The sequence below is a fragment of the Centroberyx gerrardi genome, chromosome 8, assembly GCF_048128805.1.
Source record: "Centroberyx gerrardi isolate f3 chromosome 8, fCenGer3.hap1.cur.20231027, whole genome shotgun sequence".
Lineage (NCBI taxonomy): Eukaryota > Metazoa > Chordata > Actinopteri > Beryciformes > Berycidae > Centroberyx > Centroberyx gerrardi.
In genome coordinates this window covers 15,459,851-15,485,387 of record NC_136004.1, presented here as the reverse complement: position 1 = coordinate 15,485,387, position 25,537 = coordinate 15,459,851, and the positions used below count along the sequence as shown (strand labels likewise).

Genomic DNA, 25,537 nt, shown 5'->3' with positions numbered 1-25,537 from the left:
CATAGAATATGCTAAACAGGTGTCCAGAAATTATAAATTTGTGGGTTATTATGGATGACTTCTATCCTGAGCTTTTCAATTAATTCAACTTAGATCACCGAGACAACAACAAAACAACATGAAACACAAATTTTACAAATTAAATGACAATTGAGACAAATACATCCAAATAAATAAAAAAAAGATCAACAAACAAAAAAAATTCCAGATATATCAGACAAGGTGTTATGATAATCAAATAGATACAAATTAAATAGACGGAAACTCCTTATGAGAGCATTAAGACATTTCAACTAGAGACAGCCCATAAGCCTCAGTGTCAATACTGCAGTACCTCTTTTCACTGCAGCACTTGTTTATTGTCTCACATATCAGTCACTCAATAAGCTTTTGCAGTGTGTTGTACTGTATCAGAACTATTTAAAAATGCACATAAAAATAGGTCCCTAAATCAAAGCCATTGCTCCTAGGGCTGGAGTTTTTAAATGATTTGTCATAATATACATTTATAATTTATGCACCATGCAATTTCTTAGTGTTTTACATATAATACAAGAGCATTGATATTGTTTTGATTCATGTAGTAATGTCAGTGTCAGTTATGATAAAAGCATGGCTTGAGGAAGTGTCATAATCAAAGTAAAAATATATTTGATATTGTGGTTTCATGTGATCTTTCAATGGTATTTAGACAGTTTAGTTATGAAATCAAGTTGGTTAATCATGTCCAATGAAGCATGGCAGACAGATTTCACGTCTTTGTTAAAAAGTGACACTGTACAATAGCTTCCATGGCAACAAGTTCAAACCACAGTGAGATCCCCCTTCCGGCTCCCCCCACCCCACCCCATCCCTCTCATTATATGTTACATAAGTTCATTCCAAACAGGATGGAAAATCTTGAGAGGAATAAAAAGACAAAGATCACACTTTAAAGAGGAAATTAAAAGACAAAAGTGGGACAGGGGCAGGTTTAAATCATTGTACAAAAAACAAACAGCAACCCACCACAACCAAACACTTATTCTTGAAAAATCCATTGGAAATCGATTTCTTTTTACAGGTTGCACAGTTTATGTTGAAATACTGGGTGAGATACTCCAGTATGCCAAAGGGACAGGGGAAGGGGGCAGAAAGATGGAGGAGAGGGATTCACTCTTCCTCTGTGCATCCAAGTATCTCTGCACGCAAAGTGATCCTGCCGTACCATGACCAGGGAAGGATCCGGATGAGCCGAGCGTAGATGGGTGGATCTATCACGTTCTTTCTGTGTGTGTCATTGTCAAAGTTTCCTTGGAACACCTATAAAAACAGCAGAAGGTCATGGTATTATGGAGCATTACTATTTTTGCAACTTACTGTGATTCGACACAACCAGACCAGACAACACAGAACAGGATTTTCCCTGGTTTATAATGGGTCGTTCTGAGGGCCGGATGACATCATATGCTTAACTTGCAGACACACTTCAGCGTGTCTGCAAGTTAAATCAAAGACGTCTCAGCATCTTTTTACTGCCAGTTAGAATACCAGATATGACCACTTTTACCCCTGAAACAAATGTGAAAATTAAAACAAACAAAAAAAGGTAACTTCTGTCCTATTAGAATACTGGGCTGATATCTCACCACAAAAATGGCGCACCAAGAAAACTTCTGAAAATGAACTGAAAGGCTGTATTTAAGGACTTTTTAAGCCCTGAATATAGGTAATCAAAGTCAAGGCCTCCATTCAACGCATTAACATTTTTTCTCATGGTCCAATAAAGTAGCTAGATTTATCAGTAGTCACTTTTGAGAAATAAAGTCGCGGTCATTCGCTAAAAATCTGTTTTCCAATTCCTTTATTTATCTCTTTTGCGTTAAAGGAGAAAGCTTGGGTGGCTGCCAAAATTTTCCCTGTGCAGGAAAAACCCTGCCATTCAACATAACAGTGCTACAAACAGCTTAATATGAATTCTTGACTGTCACACTTGATTGTCAGTATGCCATTTATGCATAGTCTTCACTGTATTGAAAATACAATTATTCAGTCAGTCAGTAATCAATTAAAGCACATCTCTGGGTGATGATGGGGCCTCCCGCTGATCAGGCTTTCTTAAAAAAAAAAAAATTGAAACAGTTGAAAGTCCCTAACACATCACTGAACACATCTGAAATGACATTAGAATGCCATCCATCCATTTGAAGTACTATCATACTTAATACTATCATACTTTCACATAAATGCTTCAGTGGCCAAGAGACAGATTTCATCCCACCACTTTCATACCACTTCATAGGCAGCTCCTAGATATGAGCCTTTAGACAAATCTTTCAACAACAGCGCAGGGGTTAACTATTTCCAGATGCAAACAAGTGTAATTGTCATACTGGGATGCATACTCTGTTGTTGATTATTAGAAGCTTGGTGTGAGTGTGTGGTTAATCGACAGTAGAACGAAACATAATATGGGAGAAATGCACCTACGGGGACTGCTTCATTGAAGGATATGATCATTTCAATTAAACAGACATGATTATGACTGACTAATTGGGATGTAATGGGATTCACTGTTGTGTGGAATGTAAAATCAGTGGGCCAAATCCAAGCAGGTGCTGGAGATACTATGGGCGTTGACCCTCTTAAGAGTAAGAATCCTACAAAGCTTCAGCCGAATTGTCTTTCCAGTAATCATGGGTACCATTTGATATGCCAGTTTGGATTTAGATAATCAAAATTTGATCTTGCAGCTTTCATCAAACAACTGTTAAAACTTATAGCGATATGTCCTGAACTCCTGAAAGTGCATAAGCAAGAAAGTTACTCAAAATAATCCTGAGATAATTTGAAAACTTAGTCCAGATCAGACGGCTAATTTTATGCTTGGCATTTTAGTCAACCACTTGTGGGTAAATGATTGCACGCTTTAATAAAATTCATTGGTATTTTTCATATTTTCCCATCATGCATTCTGTAAAACGTTTTTGGTTTTTATTCAGGATGTAGCTCATGTGCAGGTAAGCATTTTACAGAGACATGTTAAGAGCGTGTGAAGAGTATTAAGGGTACAAAAGAGTTTCCTGCACAGTTACGGCACAGGCAGGAAGCACAATATTATGGTGGTACAACAATCTATTAAGAAAGGTATCAAAATATTTTTGTTCCACAAAATGGTATCAGCTTATAGGCAAACACTCTGGAGAATAAGTGTCTTAATGCACTGTTCCTCTTTGTAAAAAACGCATTAAGGGAGGACATGGTCTTGATGGCTTTTTTTGAGGCTTAGCACTCAGTTTAACCACAAATAGCACTTAGATCATGTCTTATCACTGGTAGAAGGTCAGAGTCAATGCAGCTGAAAGCAATAGCATAAGGGTTCTGAGATCTCTATGGACACAGAAATAAACTGTTGTACCAAATCTCCAGTCTGATATGTCTAAGATTTCAGAAAATCAGACATTGGACATCAGCCTGAGAAATTATCCCTTTTGAGGTGTGATGTAGCCTCTTTGCTGAGGCTTCCCCAGAAAGGTGTGAGGAGTTTTTGCAGTATTTCCTTGATAAGGTGGAGAATATTAGGTGTCAGATTCTCCCACCCGGAGGTGCTGTATTCACCTCCCCAGAGATTTCCCTGAGTCTCTTGTTGATATCATCTCTCACATGAAATCCTTATCCTGCTCCTTGGATATCATGTCTACCAAATTGCTGAAGGAGGTCCTTGGTACCATCGGTCCAAATGTTTTAGCTGTCATAAATAGCTCACTGACAACTGGTATGGTCCCGTCTTATTTCAAACATGCGATTGTCTAACCTCTACTGAAAAAAAAACCCCAAAACAACCTGGATCCCACGGAAGCCCTGAAAGACAAGGTGTTTGTTTTGGGGTTTTTTTTTTACAGCCAATGTGCAAGATTTTAGATTTTGGTCAAACTTTTAGTATCCTTTGTATCTGCACTCCCATACTTTCCATCAGCCTGTGATATCATGCGCATGCAGGTTTTTCTGATAGTAGTTATATTTGTGCCTGCTCCTACTAAGTGGAGATGTGGATACAATTAATGCCGGGGGTATTTTCTTTACAGTCTTGAGGAGTGAATGAGTCTAGAATGGATGGATTAGATGCTTTTGTTTTTGAGTTATTTGCAGCTTGGGTATGGCTAGACTATTTTGCGCTGGTGTTTATTCATCTGTATTTAGAAGCAGGCTTCAGTTATCCTTCAAAAGTTACCTTTGCATAGTGTTAGTGTTGGTATAATGAGACAAATATATAAAGGACTCTTTTGATTATGCCAGTCAAATTTTAAACTTCCATCAGTATATGAAAAGGATTTGGGCTGTTTCGTCCATCTGTTTTAGTCTCTGGAAAGCTTACTCCACGCCAGTGCTAAGTCGTTGACTTACTGGCGGAAGACCTGAATGGCAATGCAAGAAAAAACATTTGCTGCCAATTTCTACGTTTATTGCGAGCGACTTAGTAACTCGTGCAAATGACTTAGTAACTCAACTTGGCTTTCAGGGCTTCTGTAGGATCCCCTTGCTCTTAACAATTGCAGGCCTATTTCCAAATTGCCAATTCTAGCTAAGGTTTTGGAAAAAGTTGTTTTTTCTCAATTCATATCATTCATGAATAAAAACAGCATCTTTGAAAAAATTCAGTCAGGCTTTAGAGCTCTTCACAGCACAGAGACTGCTATCCTGAGGGTTACTAATGACCTCTTCCTCTTCCTTCCTGGTGACTGTTCAATCTTGATTCTCTTAGATCTTAGTGCAGCCTTTGACACTGTTGACCATGCTATATTGCTTAATCATTTGGAAAATTGGGTGGGGCTCACACACACTGTTCTGAATTGGTCTACATTTTTATTTTCTGAACAGATGAACAGATCTGTTGTGCTAAGTAATGCCACGTCTTCTACAGCTCATCTGAAATATGGTGTTCCACAAGGGTCAATCTTAGGCCCTCTTTTATTTCTCCATTTATATGATTCCACTGGGGGACATCATCCGCAAACATAATATTCACTTCCAATGTTATGCAGATGACTCTCAGATATACATACCCATAAATCCAGGTTATTCGATCACCCTCAATTGATAGACTGCCTTTTAGATATTAGGTGCTGGATGCAATATTGGTAGCTTATCCTACATCATTATGCCTATAGATATCTGATTCAGATCTCTGCTTTAATGATTAAGTTAAGAGGGTTTTCCAGTCTTGCTTCTTTCAGTTCAAAACTATTTCCAAGATAAGGTGTTTTTTATCCTCTGCTGAACCTGAAAAAGTTGTCTATGCCTTTATCTCTTCACGTTTAGATTACTGTAATTCCCTCCTGCCTGAGTCAGAGTTCCCTCTTCCAGTTGCAACATGTGCAATATGCAGTAAGGCTCTTAACTGGTTGCCCATTAGTTACAGAATTGATTTTAAGATTTTACTGATAGCTTTTAAGGCACTATGGGGTCTGGCCAGCTACACATCAGACCTTTTAACACCTTATGAGCCGGAGCACAGCCTGAGATCCTCTGGCAGGGCCCTACTGGTTGTTCCCAGGACTCGGTGACTGGGCCTTTGCTGTCAGAGCTCCCAAGCTTTGGAACGCCCTGCCAGAGGAGCTCAGGCTGGCCAGACCAGTGTCATCGTTTTAATCACTTCTCAAAGCACACTTGTACAGGAAAGCATTTTTATAATGCTCTTTTATGTCTTATTTTATCCCTGTTTGAAATCCTTTCTGTCTCCTACTTTATTTTATGCTATTTTGTCTTTATTCTCTTTTTATGTCTTTTTATCTACTTGCTTGCTGATCTAAGTACTCTTTTGTTGTATATATTTATCTTATTTGTTTTGGAAAGCACTTTGTAACATCTGTTTAGAAAAGTGCTATATACAGTATAAAGTTTATTATTATTATTAGTGGTGCGAGGTATGCCAGTAGAAAAGATACACCAGTAGAAAGAAAGTCAAATAATTGTGATACTCGCCCTTAAATTAACAAAATGTTACAGTAACGGCATTGTTGAACCCTTAGGCAAAAACAGGCATTCCCCCAAGGTTCTTGTACTTCACACGTTTCAAATGACATTGCCAGAAAAATTAGTATGCTGTGATATATAACGTTATCTAAAATTTAAAAAATATGATATGAAATTCAAGCCATTGTCACCCACCTCTAGAGTGATGGCTAATTGTAACTGTACATTAGAAGATAATAAAAATAATTCTGTTGCATCTCATGCATCATCATTTAACAACAACATTTTCTCACTCATCTTTTTATCATAGTACTGCTCAAAAAGTCTTTATATCATCTTAAACAACATGATCATACATCATCTTTCCATGGATATAAAAACATCTTAAGCTGCAGACACCATGCTGCTATCCAGGATGAGTAAATATTGAATACTGTGCCAAACCAACTCTACCTTAAGTGAAACCAAATGTCCTCTACCTCTATGTAACCTTAATTCCAAACAGACGACATCTGAATGTGCACAAACCCAGTGTACTCACAGTACTCAAAGGGACATGTGCATCTATTTACACCAGTTGAGAAAATCATGACTATATATGGTTATCTGAAAGCTCATTTACCACACAACTACAATAGTCTCTACTACTTTATTAGTCTTATGCCATCCAAAGCACGAGTGAGTGTGTAATCTCATCTAATAATAAACATGAAAGTAGTTTTTATATGTTGCAAGTTAAGCTTACGAACTATGAGACAAAAACCATGATTAAGTGGCAGAGTGCATTATGTTACAAGTAAAACAGTAAAAGTTAATGGAAGATTTAATCGACTTAATTGAAATTTTTACTGCTTGTTTAAGTTTGTGACTTTAATTATTAATCTTTTATAAAATGAAACCCAGCCCAACCTTTCATTGAACTTTGCCGGCGTAGCACGTGTAAGCTCCTCTTGAGGCGGACATCACAAAGAGAGATGTTTTTGATCCTTTAATTCAACACAATGCAGCCCCTGAAGCTCAAACAAACCTGTGTTTTAAATGTGGCAGCTACCATTGTGAGTTTAATTTCTCTGTGTCTTTGTGTGCAGCGTTAACAGATATCTGAACATTGTCTTGGCTGTGTATATGCTCTTTATATGCAGCCTATTTATCTGTTTACTTGGGTCCCTAGTGTTGTGTTTGTTGATTTGAATTCAGTGTTGTTGGCCAATGTGTAGATATGCTAATATGTGGAATATATGCTACTGAAATTAATTCTACAGCACCATCCATGCTTATGTATGGGTAATTTGTAATTATTCACAAGCATATAATAGCTTCTCTAGGAATGTTGAAATGCTCTAATACATTTTCTAGACCACTTAAGCTTGATGTGGCTTTTAGTTAAGAAATGGTACGATGTTATAACCGAGACTTGCATTTTTGTGAGTTAACCTAAGCTTTTGTTTGTGAAAAAAATCACTTTAATCATGCTAATATTTAATTTTTATACAACCAATCTTTATGGAGCAAGTTATTGTGTAAGTGGCAATAATTACTTATGATTTAGTATTGCTTAGAGTCTAGAGAAACTCTAGTGTCACATTATAGATGCAATAGATGATCTCAAGAGGCTTCTGGCTATCCAGCGGCAGTCGGACATATGAGATGTAATTGTCCCTGATCAGTATGCAAGGTAGTGACGCGTTATCAAACCTCTGCCTCCTCCACCTTGTAGGTGCGTGTGTGTTTCCATTAATATAACTTCTCTTGTATAATTCTCTATTCTATGCATGTTTCTATTTGGTCCAGTTGTTTTCACTGTTTCTGTTATTTACTCCTACTGAGAGCTAAAGCCTAGCGCATATAGCAGGTGTATTCTTTCTTTCTTTCTTTTCCTTATGTCACATTTCTAATACAAACGAGTACACACCGGCTTTTCATCCTACATTCTTTTTTATCATTTTCCTCCCGCAGTGAAACCCATTCTCTTCCCCTCTCTTTCGCCCTCCCTCTCTTTCTCATCTATATTGTAGCACAGATCTTTGACTGTAGTCAGACAAGGTTTGCATCTGCAGACAAGCAAACAACACTACATCACACAGCACATTGCCCACCCTCTGTCATTTCTCCCCCCCCCCTCTCTCCTTTTTCTCTCTGTCCTCTCTGCTTCTTGCCTACAAATTTAGAATCCCTGATTAAAGTGCTTAAGAAACAGAGGACACCTAAAAAAAAAAAAAACATTTCAAGCTTTACTTACCCTGTGTTATTCTGTGCTTTAATATCTCTTTTCAGACTGTAAGTGGCACAGAGTCGTTGAATCTCATGGGTGTTTCAACTCAGAACAGTCCCTGAATATAATTAATCACTTTCCCGTCAATTTTGTAAAGATGTTAAGATTTTAAATTAACACCCAATTGTGACACAGAGTGAGAGAGAGTCTCCAATCATCACTTGTTAGGTGACAAAAGAGAAAATCCTGCAATGTGAAATTATTAGACTTTAGCTAACCCATTCTGATAAGTTTCAGGTTGATGAAGTATTTCAAATTTTAGACAATTTTCTATGAAAACGGTTGCCAACTGGGTCAGGGTTACTTAGTCGTTGGCTGAAAATACACACTTCTGTGAGCTTTCATTTCTCTAATGTCTTAAATGCAGTTTGGGATTAGTTAAAATTGCCTCTAGCATTTGACCATTGCAGTGAGAAATAGAGCTGAATTTTACGATAGGGAATACTTTAAATCAGCAAATGGTTTTTCCGAAATCCTCTATTCCCATCTGGCCGTCTTAAATTTCTTTTTCTGTCAGTTAGTGAAAATCAAAACATATAACATTGGACCCAAGTGTGCAAACAAAAACAATAGTGTTCTGTTGGTTATTGGACCTGTGTGTATATTTATGTATATATGTACATGTGCATGTGTGTATGTATGTATATACAGTGATTGATTCATTTATTCATTCTGCCTTGCCTGCTGTGTCAAGCCTTTTTCTCAACTAGAATCTAGTGTATATTGAAATAATGCTGACTGTTCAGGGCGTTCACAGTGTACTTGTTCAGCTTGTTCAAGTGTGACTGAAGTGAGGCTGATTTATACTGCATGTTAGCAAGCTAGCCATACATGAGGATAGTTTTTTTATAACACATTTCATAATGTATTATATGTAACAATCTTATGATCAGCTAAATGATGGACTCATCTATTAAAGTATTTTTTTCATAGATGAGGCCCGTGGTTCATCTGTTGAGGCATTTACTACCTTGAGGCAATTCACAGCTTTGACTTCATAGCTGTGTACCAAATACATTACATTTCAATCTATACTGTAAGAATAAAGCTAGTGTGTAGGATGAAACTATTTTTGGGGAGACCCTGCGTAAAACTCTACACGTTTCTAAACCATTCTATATTGACCTCTTTTCCCCCATTTTATTTGATATTGTATTGTAGAATTGAAGCGTATGACATTGGGGAAAGGAGAAATGGTGTATCACATCCAGGAGTGTTGCCACAACTGTAATGTGACAACCAAGGCACACAACAGAGCAATATAAAAGGCAGGACAGGAAGGCCATAAAAGCAGAAGCTGATTGAAATATGACAAGAATCTCTCCTAGACTGTCTGGGGACCTGCACACTGTCAGAGGCAATGTCTCTAAAATAAACTGTCTGGAACAGGATATGTGAAGAATCACAATAAAAGGACAAATAATATTACCGAAAAAAAACAGAAAAAAATAAAAGGGATGGGCTACGTGATGAAAGGAGACAGTATCCTCATGACTTGTCATTGTCATATGGACTGAAAGTGACAAAACCATATTGGTGAACAATTTTAAGTCTGTGAAAAATTCAGTAGCAGAAAGACAGAAAGAGAGGACAAGGTGTGTCATTACCAAAAGGAGAATAGTTTAAAGCAGTAGCCATTAAGGTTACCGATACCATTATTGATACTGATACTCATCAATACTCTCTCTATCAATGCTCTACTCCACTGATGTAATGGAGTGTCACTGTAAGGTAGTGATCCTGTGTAATGCTTGGTATCTATGTATTCTTTTTAACCTCAAACCAAGCAGGTGTAAGGGCGTCTGCTAATATGTCCCTGGAAGAGGGTTGGTAATTGGAAAAAAAAAAAAAAAGAAAAAAAGAAATTGCAACCCCCCCTACAATAGAAAGACAAGCTGAGATAGCTTTTATACATAACTACTGTAATTGTCTCTGTCAGGTCAGGACAGTGCAACAGATGGAGTTTCATTCCAAAATTAGATGGCCACTATTTAAAAAAATGTGACTGTCACTCTTACAAAATGATTGCTGGCATCAATGTAGAACTTACTATGGACTATTATTGCTATTAGCTAACTAAATATATTTGCTTACAAAAAAGTAAGATATTTGATGGTATCATAACAGTGAACATTTTTTTTTTCCCAATAGGGATATTATATATAGTAGATTTGTTACTGGCTATGAAACATACCTACCAAATAAAACTGATGCTGGACAAGAAATTTAAGCAATGATTTAAAATTGTATTACTCCATGCTTGTATAGAGTAAGGTATCTGTCTGTAGATTCATTTGTACGCTGTCATGCATCATACCTCAGACACCACTGAATTTTTAGTTAACTTGTCAGAATGATGCATCTCACAGTTGTTTGCCCCCATTAGGCCAATCACTGAAATTTTTGGGGATAGCTAGATTTATGTAACATGTTTTGTGGGAATCTGACATTTGGTGTAGGAGACAGGGCCATTAATAGTGCCTCCATCAGGCCAATCAGTGTAATGAACAAGAAGTATTGAAGAAGTGCCATAATACATCATCCCTTAAAGTTTTGTCAAAATAGTACCAGTGGTGTTTGAGTTTAAAATTTTGACCTTTAGTTATTGAACCCTAAATATGCCAGTCAGTGTAATGATAGCTGGATGTGTGTAGCAACACACTTATGGTGTAGGAGTCCGGGGCTTTTGAAGTTAGAAATTTTGACCTTTAATTATAGGGCTCCCATCAGGCCACTTAGACGCCAGAACACAGCACCAAGATACATCATCCCTCAAAATCTTGTCAAAATTGGACCAGTGGTGTAGCCGTTATGGCCTTTCAAAGTTAGAAATTTTGCCCTTTTATTATAGTGCCCCCATTAGGCAAATGTATGTATTTTCTTACACACTAGAAAGATGTATCATTTCTCCTTTGTCAAGACAACAAAACATGACTTCATATGTCCTTCCTTACTGTATCCCTTGGACAGTTGCACTGTGCTGTGTTGTGCACGACACAATATGTACTTCTACTCTCAGTGACTGCATGCTGCTGTCCTTTTCTGCGTGACTAACCCTGCTTCCTATTACTATTATCCAACAGCCGAGACACAAGCCTAGACCGGCCACATGTCTCTGTGTGCCTTCAGTCTGACCCAAGAGCCACAACTCTGCTCCTAGGCATTGATTTTCCGGGCTGGAAGAGTCAAGGGCATGCATTACTAGGGGAGCCCTTGCAGGCCTCTGGGGATACACCACTAGCCATACTCCATTATTTAAACCTGCTGCAGAGGTCAAGAGTGCAGGTCTCCCAGTTCTCTCTGCTCTCTGCCCTCATGTTGCCCGAGCCGGCCCTGGTGATACCAGGCAATCTCAGCCCGTCTTCATTGAGAAGTCAAGAGTGGCCTGCCGGCAAAGGGGAGGCAGTTGCACTCAATCAAACTCAAATCCACAAACGAACCACTTCTTCCAAGAGACAGGCAATATGGAAGCCAATCAAAGTTAATCTTGACCCTTATGTGAGTGTGTTTCAGAGTCTGTGGTGCAGAGAGCCTTGCCGCCAATAACTTCTAAAACTGGAGGGGAGGAAACTATGGCTATTAGTGGCTAATCTTAAGCTATGATTGTATTCACTGCCATCTAACATTCTGTTAACCTCTGACCTGGAGGGAATTGCAGGTTCCAGTGGCTAATTAACCCTGTGGCACCTAAGTGGAACACCATTAAACGTGAATCAATTACTTTTGTGCTTGATTGCCCTCATCAACTGACTGTGCAAATATTGACACTCCGGAAACTGCACTGGTGCCGGACTAGGCAGCAAGTGACCAAGGTGAGGAAAGAGTTTGCGTGTGGGAGCTCAGTCTATACTTAAGCTGTAATTATGGAGCGCTATCCATTTTTTATTCTTCTAAAACAATGAAGTATATAATTACTTGTCTCAGTTACAAGTGCACAGGTGTTTGGGGCTTGTATGTAAAGAGAAGGCAAACAAGGCGTGACACTATATGGATTTTGCTGAGGGATACTGTTTGTGCGTGCCACAGTTTGTGCCTGTGTCTGAAGACATCTGTATTCTGACAGAGCCTCCTCTCTCAATCTAGATCTAACTGCCTGCAGCCTCTGCCACACAGGAGCTAGAGGAGGGAGCTGAGGAGAATACTTACAAGCCTCCACCACTGTGCCTGAACCAGACACCCAGACGCACACACACACACGCACGCACACACGCACAGTACATCCCAGCCAAGCCGAGCCTTGTGGTGTGGCAGGAGGAGCCTCAGGAGTCCAACAGCCAAATGTGTCCTCTAGCATTAATGGCTGCTTCAGTTGACTGAAGGGGGAAAACACCTTGAAGAATCATACATCTGAACAGCCCCTTGGCTCTGTCTGGGGACAAACTGATTGACATTCTCTGAAGCCTTGCTAAACACGCCTGCCCTCTAATACAGAGCACAGACACTCCGATTGACTGCCTATCCTTGGTTCTGCTCTGAAATATACATCAATACTGGGAACAACAGAGGGAAGGCTATGAATGGTTGTAGAAATGACTTGTGTCTTGTGTGTAGGGATTGTAAAATCCACATTTGTAGTTGGACGAAAGGGCTCCCCTAAATTATTTAATCCTGAAAATGAGATGATTTTAAACACCAATGGTTCCTCAGATGTCACCCGTGCTTTTCTCTCTTCCCTCTCTTTGTCAGATGATGTTTGTCAAACCTTTGGAAGTCATCCAATGCTCAGAATTGAGTTTGCTTTACTGAAAATCATGCTCAGTATGCGGCGGCCCATATCCAAAGATCATCATGGGTGTTGAAATGATGAACTCCTCAAGTGAGGAATTTGAAGTGCAGGGATAGAAAAATGTTTCCAGGCACCGGCTGTTAAACTGAGGGCATGAGGGCATAAATTGATATGTGGCTATTGGAGGGTGTTATGTGCCATGACAAGGTGCTGTCGTATATCTGTTTTAGAACTGTCATATTGAGCTCAACAAAATAAAAGCCTCTTTCAAGAAAACATTTTAAAACAGCCAATTTGGAGTTACCACATAAACTGTGCAAACTCCTCTGAATCTATGTTTTTACGAGGAAGCCAAACATCATAGCTCATGCTTTTGTGTGCATAGACTGCAGGGCAGGTTGTCAAGCCATAGATCAGCCCTTGCATTACAATGCGTTACATTATTCCACGTTCTCATAATATGATAACTGACTTCAAGCACTGCTGCTTGCTTATTGCATAATAGTCATGCATGTATGAATTCAACTGGATCCTGACTTCTTAGTTGTCCAAATTCAAACCATCACCAGCACATGAATAGGCAGAAGAGGTAGTGCTTATCTTTCAATAACACAGCAAGGGAGAAAAGTAAACACTACCTCTCTTGCCACCAGTAACTAAAAAAAAACCAAGCGGCTCCAGCAGCAGCTGCAGCCCTGTGCCTGCTGCCTTCCTGATATCAGCAGAGGGGCTGCTGGAGCCGTCCACTGTCTCTGTTGTCGTGGGCGATTGGAATGGACGTGTACTCTGTTGAAGGGCTGTAAACAAGATTTTCAGCATGGTTCTGGCCAGGCCCGGTTGACAACATGGTCTTATCTGATCCCGTACCCAGAGAGAGGCAAAGAGAGAGACCAGGCAAGCCCTGCTGGAGTCATAGATAAGGAGATGCTAACGGAAGTGGAGGGGAGAAACAGACGAGGCCCAAGATGGACATTTTCACACTTAACAATACCTGTCTTTTTTTGTCAATTGCTGTTTTGTGTTTGTTTGTCTGCCTCACGATTCTGTCCTTTCTGTCCGTTTTTCTGTTCATGCTGTGTCTCTCCGTACCTAGTACCCCTTTCCTTTTTAGTGTGATATATAATTTAAAAAAATCACTACTTCCCAACAGGCAATGCTTTTACGATTCCACAATATTTTTTCAGTGTGAATGCCATCATTATGGTTGTGTATTTATCTGGATAATTCAACCTTGTCAGTGAATCTGTTGGTAGTCACGGCTTTAACTTGTGAAACTTGTGTTATAAAAATGGCATCTTTGATCGCAGTCATTATGGGGTGTGAGAGCTGCTTACCTTGTCCTTCCCCTGTTTTTCATCTTGATATACAATCCACCGCTCCCCATCGTTACTGTAGGCCACTTTGTATGAGCCGACAAACTGGACGTGGCCAAAGTCTTTAGCTCCCTGGGTGATGATACCTGTGATCTTGGTAGGCACAAGCATGTCCATCTGAGAGAGAGAGAGAGAGAGAGAGAGAGAGAGAGAGAGAGAGAGAGAGAGAGGGAGGGAGAGAGAGAGAGAGAGAGAGAGCAGAATGATAAATTTCATCACCCTATAAACTCTGTAAAAAAGTGTCAGAGATGCTAAATTTTCACAATCTAGTCAGCATCTTTTTTTTTTTTTCCCCTTTTGATGTCGTCAGAGGATTTATAAAGACACTGTAGATTTCGGCGCAAGAAGTCAGTTTCAATTATTCACAGAATATTGAACAACAAGGCTAAGTCCACAACCTCGCCTCAGCAAAACAGAAATCGCAGGCCGCAGCAGCTTCTGAGACCCAGGCTGCTCCATTTGGGTTAATTTTTAATAGGTTCTCATTTGTTGCAAACAATTTACAGCACATGGGGGCTAGGCAGTAAACACATAGACTGTTACTTTTATTGACATCTTAGAGTTCAATTATGCTTCATTATTTAGAACTGTACACACACTGCTGGTTTGAGACTGAAGGCGCAGGGAAGCTGAAGCCCAAAATGCACGATAACAACAACGTGAACCACCACAGTTACCTGACTCACTCTGCACCAAGGAGGAAATACACTGCAATTATATCCAATAAACTCAATGGTTTGTCTTGGCAAGCTTATATTTTTTCCACCATGTTAATTATGTCAAATGAATAATGTATGTGAATCAACAATGCTGAACAGCAACAAACAATTTAAAGTAGAAGTTAAGAGGAAGGCACTGCCTACTAGGATGGGCGATCTAGGGCAGAGTAAAAAACTGTAATTTAATGGGAGATCAAGGGAGTTATCTGGGCAGAATTATAGAATAAGTCATTCCCATTGATCTCTCATAATTGAGCATGAATCAGCATTTGCTTTGCATTAGAGGATGTAGAATTACTCATAATAACAGGGTTCCTCCCAGTGAAGAGTCACTCCAAGCAATGGAAATGTGTCTAGAAATCCCTAAACAGCTCTGTAGCATATTAAACCAAACGCTGACAGTAGTTTTTGACGATAGTAAATATGCCTGATCATCAAAGAATATGTAGTCTAACAAAGTTATTTATTTCAAAGGCAACATCATAAAGTATTAAATTCAATTATGTGATTCATGCTCTTAATATAATACAAACACGCAACGAATATTTCTCATGTGATTCACTTTAACTGTTCAAAGAGCAGGTTATTTTTATGAAAATGTTATTGCTAACTTTGTCTCTCATGGTAAATCTTCAACTCTCAAATTCTAATGGATAGATTTTATTACTGTAAATCTGTCATACTTATTACATACCCAACCAACAACACATGGTCAGTACAGGGTGAAGAAGAGGGTGCAAGTTGACATTTTCTATCATATGGGATGATACTGTTAAAACTTAGGAGCACAGAGGGAAGGAGAGAGTGTGTGTGCGAGAGAGAAGCAAGTATGCAAATTTCTTCTGCTGAATTCACAACATTGAGGCTACCATACATCACACTAATTGGCCTGGTCATAGGCCAGTATATACTGTGTCACACTGTTCTGACAAAACAAAATAGGGCCCCATGTAGATTAAACAAACAAGCAAACAAATTGAAGTAATGCATGAGGTAGCTTGGTTTCACTCTGCCTCCTGGTCTCAACACACTGCTGAACGCCACAGCGCACCACACCACACCACACTGTTATTGCCTGCAATATGTTACATCGCATTACACTCCCTGAAACAATATCCTATTTCTGGGTGGTGATGTGAATGAGCTCACTCATGTTGCTTTCATCTCTCCTAAGGTTTCAATACTGCTGGAGAGCTACTTTTCCCTCGCAGCTACTCAGAGATTGAGAAATATTCCCTGGGAATTAGAGGGGCCTTCTTAAATGCAGAAACCCTGCTGTGAGCATGAGCAGACACAGACCTGGGTCCCCGACTCACACGCAAGCAAAGCCGAGCCTTATTGCTCTGCTCTTATAATACAGAGTACAGTGTTACACAAAGTACGTAAGTCACATAAGTACAAAGCAAGCTCTTGGCTTTCTAAAAGGCATGAGAGTGGATGAACTTCCAGTTCCCCATTTGTGATATGTTACAATATAAACTAATGCAAGTAGGACCAAGGCATTGAAGTATGTGTTGCACGGTCGCTGACATAATTTAACTCTTGATGATAAGGGTTGCTTTGATGTCAGGTATGAAATTATGCATATACAGCACAGTATGGAGGCATGCTTCATTTGTCTTGAATACACTATTCATGAAGTTACTCCTTCAAGTGGGAACAGTGTGCTTGGCTTTTTGTGTAATGTAGTGTTCATGTCTATTTCTGAGGGGGGCTGGGGGGCAGGAGTGGGCTATATTTTCCTATGATGCATATGAATGGCTCTAAACAACAGCTCTTTTATAATGACAATAATGGCACAACAGCCCCCTGAATAAAGGGGCCATAAAGACACAGTGGCAGGGGCTGCTGCTTGGTTGGAAACAGCCGCTCATTGAGAGGGGCACGACACCTCGCATTGTGAGGCTTTGATTACGTTCCAAATACAGCGCGCAGAGGTAATCTCATTCTAGCCAAGCAGTCGAGTCTGCCACCAAAACAAAGGCACGCTGAAGGGGAACCTGTAATTGCTGTCACAGGTAGCGGTCAAAAAATACGACCGCCCCTAGCGACGCCGGCTCTCAACACTTTGATGGCCCAAACCGAATTAGGGGGCGAGATAAGCTTGTTAAAGCGAGGCCTCTCCTCCAACCCCCACCCTTTCTCCTTCCTTCCATCACACACCCAACCCTATTCCCTCCTCCAGAAGTAGTTAACCCAGGCAGACCGGGGGTGTGTGAAGTCTTTGTAGCAATCTCTGGATGATTGTGGCGGAGACATTCCGAAGAAATAAAACATGAGAATCAATTTCAGGATTGTGTTGTGCTTGCTGTTTCTCAGGGGTTAAAAATAAGATTCATGTCACTCTAATCTAAGCTGTCAGTTTTCCCAACAGTACAGTCGTACATCCACAGGGAGAAATTGGTTAATTAATTATGTATTGGGCTGCAACTAACAACTATTTTCATTATCAATTAATCTAACAATTTTTTTTTTAGATTAATGGATTAATGATTTAAGTCAACCAAAGTCCAAAGTGAAGTCTTAAAATTGCTTACTTAGTCTGATCAGCAGCCAAAAAACCCCCCAAAGTATTCATGCTAATGAAACAGAGAAAAGCAAGTAACTCATTGCATTTGTGAGCTGTAACCAGCAAATGTTTGGTATTTTTATTTGATAAAAACAAACTAAAACGATACATACATTTTCTGTTGATCGACTAATGGATTAAATACACAAATTTTTTCAGTACTAATTATCTATACTGATGGCATCATGTGAATGGGCAACATGTGTACACTTCTAGACAAAGAAAGGAGAAGAAAAGGAGAAACTCCTCTCCCCTGCTCATTAAGATGAGAGTTGGTGTGTGAGTCTCATGTCCCTGTTTGAAGTGGCAGTGCCATTGGAGGATAAAGAGATAAATACAATGAAAGGCAGCTTCATAAGGAGCAGAACGAGGCCCAGTTTCCTTCTTTATGAATACAGCACATACAAAGCACCCTGCTGACACTGTCCCTCCAGCTGTGCTAATTTAATTGTATGTGTTGAAGACTAATTTAATCTACACTGCTCGTATACTCTGACCCAGTTCATAGCCTGCGGGAAAAGTGTGTGTATGTGTTTGTGTGCACGCCTTGTCTGTGTATTCTCTTAGGACACACTGCAGGATCCAGGATTGTGTGCACACAGCTCACAAAGCCATGAGGACAGTGCCATGGCCCATCAACTCCACAACAGGGCAACCATCATTAAAGCTTAAAGCTGAGGTGAGAGCAGAAAAAAAATACTCCATTTCACTGCCCTTTTCTCTACAGTCTACACATCTACCAAGTGGCTATATCATACACTGAATGCCACCACAACATGCTTAAACTTAGACCCTAGCCAAAATTCAGGAAAAAACGGCTAAAATGACATACCCAAAATGAATCAGGAATAGCTCCTCAACCATAAGGCCTATATGCATATTATATGCATATATATATGCATGTTCTGGTCTCCTTTGATAGGTAAGAAGCTAAGGAATATGAATCCATTGTAAGTAAACCTATATCTATTACCATTCCAGAGTAAATGAAGATGCAATAAAGGAAAACATAAGATTTTCATCCTCGCCTAGTATATAATCTAAATTTCAAAGTCAATATCACCATTATAACCAAGATCGCATGAACTGAATGTGTTCTCCTACTCTTTGACTACAACTGTAACTGTAAATTTGATGAAAATACACTAAAATACAACATTTATGATACAATTTATAAAGATATACTCAGGCGGTCTCCATGGATTGGCCAAAGTGTCCATCTGTGCATTTTGTGTTTTCTGACTGTTTACTGGGAATTTAACTTCAAAATACTATTTATTTCCATATAGCCATGTTACAAATAACAGAAATCTCCCAAAAACATTGAAATAGTAATGAACACAATGAATATTGATCAAGTTTGATCAATATTCATATATGACTGAATCAGGGCCACAGAGCTCCATTCTATACAGGCAGATTTATGGAGAACGCTTGGGTCCTCCGTGACATGTGACCTATCCTCAATTTCATCTCAGTCAGTGGAATCGAATGGTATAAGGCTCATTGGTGTCAGTACTTCACGAAGAGAACTTCGACGAAGAGCCTGAGCTCCCACCATAGGGATCCAGTCTGGCTGGACTAAAATGGCTGGTGAAAATCCCCGGATGACTGTGACTCCCCGTCGGTCCAAAGTTACGGTAGAAACGTGAGTAACTAAAATCTGCCGTTTTTGGCGAAAATAACATAAGCCTTGGTGAAACATTTTGGCAAGAACATTTTTGTCAGTGTGACTGTAAAATGTGAAGTTTGACTGCTACGTTTCCCCGGAAATAGCGGAAGTTGTGTTGCTCGGATGGTGGTGCGTTAAGGGTCATTGGAAAGCTCAGAATTTCTAGTTTCCAGCGATACCAAGCATGTTATTGTAGACTGAAGGGAAAATTATCCCGGCGCTTTTGATCGCAACTTGCTCTTATATTTACGAAGTTTATATTTGTACGACTTTATTGTTAAAATACTTCATAATAAGACATAGTTTGGACAACATACAATTGGTTTACGGATTCTGAAAGCTCAACACCCCATGTTTTCAAAACAGTATAACATTCATATCTATTCTATAAATAGACGGTACCGGGACTTTCGGGTAGAACAGGTTAAAAGCAGTATGTCAACTCAACCACAACCCCCTATCATATCAACACACAGACTTAAAGCATGCCGTACATTTTAACAGATTAAACTCAGCCACCGGGCCTGGTGAAGGCTTTTGAAGAGGTGACCATGTCGAGAATAAATCCCGGTGACTGCACTTCCATCAAGCTTCAGGTTGCACACAAACTGAGTTCTACTGAAGAATGAAGAACACCTGCATGGGTCAAAGACACATCCACACAAGCTCAGCTCTCTCACACACACACACACACACACACACAGGCACAGACACACAGACACACCAACACACACCGACGCACACACACATACACAAGCACAAAAGCCAAATACATCAAACTCAAGGTCTACAGGCTGTCATAACTTTCAATCCAGCCTACGTATGAATCTGGCTTGTCAGTTCATTTTAGTGCTTCTCTACTGAGTGCAAAGAAAAGCCTGTTTGTATCATGAGACCTTTCTGAATCTGAAGATGTGTCGTTCCACACAGAGGCATACTGGCTAAGCCAAATCTATGAGATGTATCAGGGTGAAAGTCACACTGAGCTTTAAAGGTGTTTATGTGACATTTCTGGCTTTTCTGTGTGATATAACAGTGTCTCAGTGCGATAAAGGTGAAAATGAAGAGATGCAAACTGGGGATCAAGAAAAAGGATGGCACAGTGAAAGCCTTCGGAAACTGCATTTGTCAGAGAGCCAAATGCAACAGGAACACTCACTGACCTGTCAGCAGGTCCACACACACACACGCACGCACACACACACACACACACACACACACACACACATGCGCACGCACACCTACACACACACACACACACACACACACACACACACACACACACACGCACACACACACACATACAGCAAAAACACAGCCAATAGTCATGGATAAAGGTAGCCTGGCGGACAATGGTGGACAATGAAGGTCTTATGACTTATTAAAATGTGAAAATTAGGCCGCTGAGCCTGAAATAGCTGCAAGTCAAGGTGAAAAAATTAAATTATACAGCTAACAGCCTGCTGATGGCCAAATTTAAATGTCCTGGGGCGAGGGAGTACGCCCCTCCGCCTGGAGGCGGCCTATGTGCTGAGCATGTATGGAAGCACCAATCTGTGCGAACAAATGTTCTCTATGATGAAGATCAACAAATTATTTAACTATCCCACAGATCCCACCTGGCAGATAAAGACCTTCTCTTCGTTATGAAAATGGCCCAGTCTATACTGGGCTAAATACCACACAGTCAAAGTTGTGTCATATTTCTGCGTGTGAGGCAGACTACATGTTAATTATATGGGACCTGTGAAGACATGGTCAACAAATGCATCATTTTTCTTCAAGATATATATATTTCTTTGTTTGACTAAATGCCAAACTAATTCAGGTGTCATGTTTAGGCCTGTGAAGCAGACTGTATCTGTTAATTATATAGTACAACTGAACACCTAACCAAAATGCCACAGAGAATACAACACAACACTCTGGTTCCCTGATTCAACTGGGTGCTTTTTAGTGTCCCCTCCTTCCCACCACATCCTTAAATGCACAGGTCTACTTGGAACCTGGGTAATGTTACACTTCTGTTTTCATTATCTGAGACAGCTGTCTTATCCTCCAGCACCATGTCCTGATCCTCATCACTCTCTCTCTCTCTCTCTCTTCAGACAGACACACACACACGCACAGACACACACACACACGCACAGATGCACGCTCCCACTCATTAAGGCTACTTAATTTTTATAGCATTTTATGGGTCCTATTGTTTTTCTCCTGTTTTCTACCACGTTGTGTCTATTTTTTGTCATTGTGATTTATCGCTGTGTTTTTTATCACTCCGCTTCTGTGTTTTATCACTGTGCAAATAAACTCAAACTTAAACAGCCATTGTCATGTTGTTTAGGGCTTTATGTCAAAGTCTACATGTTAGTAGGCTCCATATGACTTTGAATGATATGATTGATATATGATTTAAATACAAGGTGAAAGGTCAAAGATTAAAATTTGTCTGCTTAATGTTCGGCCCTCAACATTTTTTTTTTGTTATTTCACTATGTCGCCCTCATGAGATTGAGTGTAATGTGTGTGTGTGTGTGTGTGTGTGGGAGGGGGGGGGGTCAGGTTTGTCACACTCCTGACCCCCCCCCCTCCCCCACACACACACACACACACACACACACACTAAAACTCCACTCTGACACCTTCCATGGCCAGTGTTTCCACACGGGGTGGCTAGATGTCAGAAGGTATAAAATGCCTGCTGGCTGCTCACATGGTGAAAGGGAGATGTGCAGCAGTCTGAAGTGTGAACTCTCATCCTCCTTGGGGCATTGAGGATAGCACAGATGACGCCACAGAGTAAAAGGTTCCTCATGTCAGCACAATCCCAATTTCATGCTGGTATATGTGGTCAGAGCCAGACACACAAATCTTCCCTCTTCCTTGAAAATTGACCCGCGTACAATGCTTTTGAGAGTGCTAAATGTTATCGAGGTCACCTGCGCTAGTGTTTGTGGAACGTGCTAAATCAAGCACTCTGGGGAAAAAGCGCATCGCTGTGTGCAGTGTGTTGTCTTGACATGCGAGGATAGATGTCTTGTTACGAAACAAGATGACTTGTTTTGGTGGCAGACTAGCTCAGAGTCAGCGGCTGGTCAAAGAGCATCTCACAGCCAAAGTGCTGGGGATATAAATAAAGGAAAAGCATTGTAGAATAGTGGCAAGCACGCAAATTTGTAAGCCAAACATTTTTACATGGTGTGGGTATTAGTATGCATTAAACGTCCTCTCCCTTCCTCTCTCCATCTCTTCACTGTATCCCTACTACTTTCACTCTATCTTCATGCCAGCACACTTGCATGAAGTAATGTTGTATGCGATTGAAATTCAATTCAATGCTTTGTTTATCTAGTGAAATATCTACAGTGTGTCCTCTTCACAGATGTGCGTGTTATGCTAAAAAAGGTAGGTAGGTGGGTGGGTGGCAGCTGTGTGCCTGTGTGAAGAGATGCTGAAAATTCACCCAGAATTAAATGCTGGCAACAAACATACAACTGAATGGACTTGACAGCTTTTCATTTAGTGGAGAGATTTTTTTCCTCCATCTATAATTTAACACAAGTAGCCGCAGCTAAGTGCCTTAAGAGGAAGTGCACATTCAGGACATTATAAAACCATGATTAAATGTGTGATCATTTTTCTCTCAATCAAAGGCAGCCTTTCATAAAAACCGAATTAATAAAAGCACCAACAGTACCGCCTGAACTTCTAATAGGCCACTTGGAGCGCGCAGTCATAAAACAGAGGCGGCCTCAGTTCAGCTTGTCAAGTTAACTCCAAATGGGCGCGGGAAACGATGAAGGGAGTCGGCCATGGTGGAAGGAACAGGGAGGGAATCAACCATGGTGATATGGATCATTTAGAGGCATTACAGCGAGGAGGAGGGCATCCGTAGGCCCGCTGTGCTGCGTGCCGTGTCAGTATGAGTGAAGCCAGGGCCTCCGATCCATATGCGTGAAAAATGGCCTCGCCGCTGCACTGGCGAAGGACTTGAGGGATTTCACACTCTGTTTAATGTTCACTTTGACTTGACAGGTGATGGACACCTATTCACTGATATAATCTAAAGTAGTGTGTCTGCCGGTGTGATCTTCTTATCTAGAATCAAAACTGTAAATCAGGCTGCAGGGCAAAGACTTTTGTTTTCCATTAGAATATTAACCGTGTAAAAAAAAAAAAAAAAAAGTGAAGCTCCATAAGTCTGAAGCACGCGGTTTCCATTGGAACGACTATGGATGTACAGATTTTACAGGGCCTGGAAAATAGGTGAGTTAAAAATAAAATCGTTTACGGTCTGGGCTGCTGCACTTACATCTCATCATACTTCGCTCTTCTCTTCCGTTTCCCCCTCCTCCTCGCATGGTATATAAAATATTCATATCATATTCTCACGCACACACACACACTCAACAAAACACACATTTACACACCCTCTTCTGTACACACAATAAAAAAAAACAAAGTCAGCTATGAGATTACAAAATATATAACATTCATAAACATAAGTGGCCATCTGCAAATCAAGACCTCCATTGAAATGAATCAATGCTCAGTTGTCCACAGTGTTTTGGTCTCGGCTTAGCAACGGACTATTCTGAATTAATCATTATATTATCATGTAGCAGCATCGCTAAAGTACAGCCCCGTGCTCTCCTGAGTGCATGACAAAAAGATATCTGATTGAAATGTGTTGCGATGAGTGGAGGATAGCCTGCCTGTCAAGGGATGGAATGGCTTAGAGACATACTGAAACCATGAGATACATGTGCCGAACACGTTGGACCCAATCTCAGCCGCACTGATTCGAGCTCCGGCGCCTTCACTTCTGACAATTCCTGCAGATCCCATGATTACAGCTGGCTCTGCTGCAGACTCATGAATCAATCATCCCCTGATAAAACAGATAAATGCATCCTATGTGAGCTGAGAGGGAGCGAGTGAGGTAGAGGGAGGGAGAGAGAGAGAGAGAGATGAGGATCAGGACGTGGTGTGGGAGGATAAGACGGCTTCCTCAGATAATGAAAACAGAAGTGTAACATTACCCAGGTTCCAAGTAGACCTGTGCATTTAAGGATGTGGTGGGAAGGAGGGGACACTAAAAAGCACCCAGTTGAATCAGGGAAGCAGATGGATTCACCGTCCCTTCAGTAACTTCATTTGGAGGCTAATTGAATCAGCATGCTAGCTGCGGGGAAATTGAATAAAATAGAGCAAAGCAAGGGCCATATTGGACTGGATTAAAATGAGGCTCTGACGATAATGCCTTAATGAAATTTGCATCAGACATGTTTTCAAATTAGTGTGAGTTCTTTCTAGGATTTGTCCTGAATTCTTGGATAATATTCTTATACCGAATGGACTGGTGATGACACTGATCAATATTTTTGAAATGATATATTTATGTCCATTCAAATCAGATTCATTTATGTAATGTAAAGGTTTCTATTATCAAATAGAAATCCGTTATCGGACATGTCCCCATTTCATGTGCTTCTTTCCTTTTTCCCACCAAATCTGGACCCTCCACAACAGCCTGTCCACAGTATTCAAACAAGTTCACCAATGCAAGTGCCAATTCATATAATGATCCACGAACATAGTTTGGACTACAAAGTCAGTTTGATCTCTGCTTACTGAAATTGGACTGGCGTATCTGCCTAAACTAGTGCTGGATGATCAATTTGCAACATGTTTACGTTTGTTCTCTTGTCTCCTAAGCCTTTTATCAGTGGGCAGTGCCACTGCTCAGATCCCATCTTGTCAACAAATTGTAGATGAAAGAGGATATGATGCCATTGCTACACCAGCCTGGAAAAGGCCAAAACAAAAACAGGCATTAAAGGACAACTCCAGCGTTATTGGAGTTTTTGCTCATTTCCTGCATTCCCTTGCTGTTTTACATCACTGTCGATCGTTTTCCAGCGTTTTTATCACATTATGAGATATTTGCTATTTCGTCAAATTAAATATTTAGAAATAAATGCTGTCTAAATATTTAAAGGCACTCCCAGTAAAGAGGAAGGTGGCAATTTTACGCTGCAATTGTGTAAAATCAAGCTTTATTTTCTGTTTTTACGGACTATAGCTGTGGTTTGTCTGTTGGCTTGAATGGGTTGTGATTGACAGGCAATGTAACCACAGAGAATGTTAGCTATTGGTTAGTCATTGGTTGAAACTTTTATTTTGGAGAACTAAACGTGGAAATCAGACAAGCAGAAAGTGGAAGTATGACGTATGACCTCCTGTCTCGT

The 25,537-nt window shown here is 40.2% G+C and overlaps 1 protein-coding gene across 1 annotated transcript in view; it reads right to left on the bottom strand.

Annotated features, from left to right (window-relative positions):
• Nucleotides 1-1,152: 1,152 nt before the first annotated feature.
• Nucleotides 1,153-25,537, bottom strand: part of edil3a (EGF like and discoidin domains 3a) — a 127,674-nt gene continuing 103,289 nt past the window's right edge. The window contains exons 9-10 of the mRNA XM_071899737.1: nucleotides 14,285-14,440; nucleotides 1,153-1,302 (exon numbers count right to left, since the gene is read on the bottom strand). Of these exons, the coding sequence (XP_071755838.1) occupies nucleotides 1,153-1,302; nucleotides 14,285-14,440 (306 nt within the window). The remainder of the gene's footprint in view (nucleotides 1,303-14,284; nucleotides 14,441-25,537) is intronic.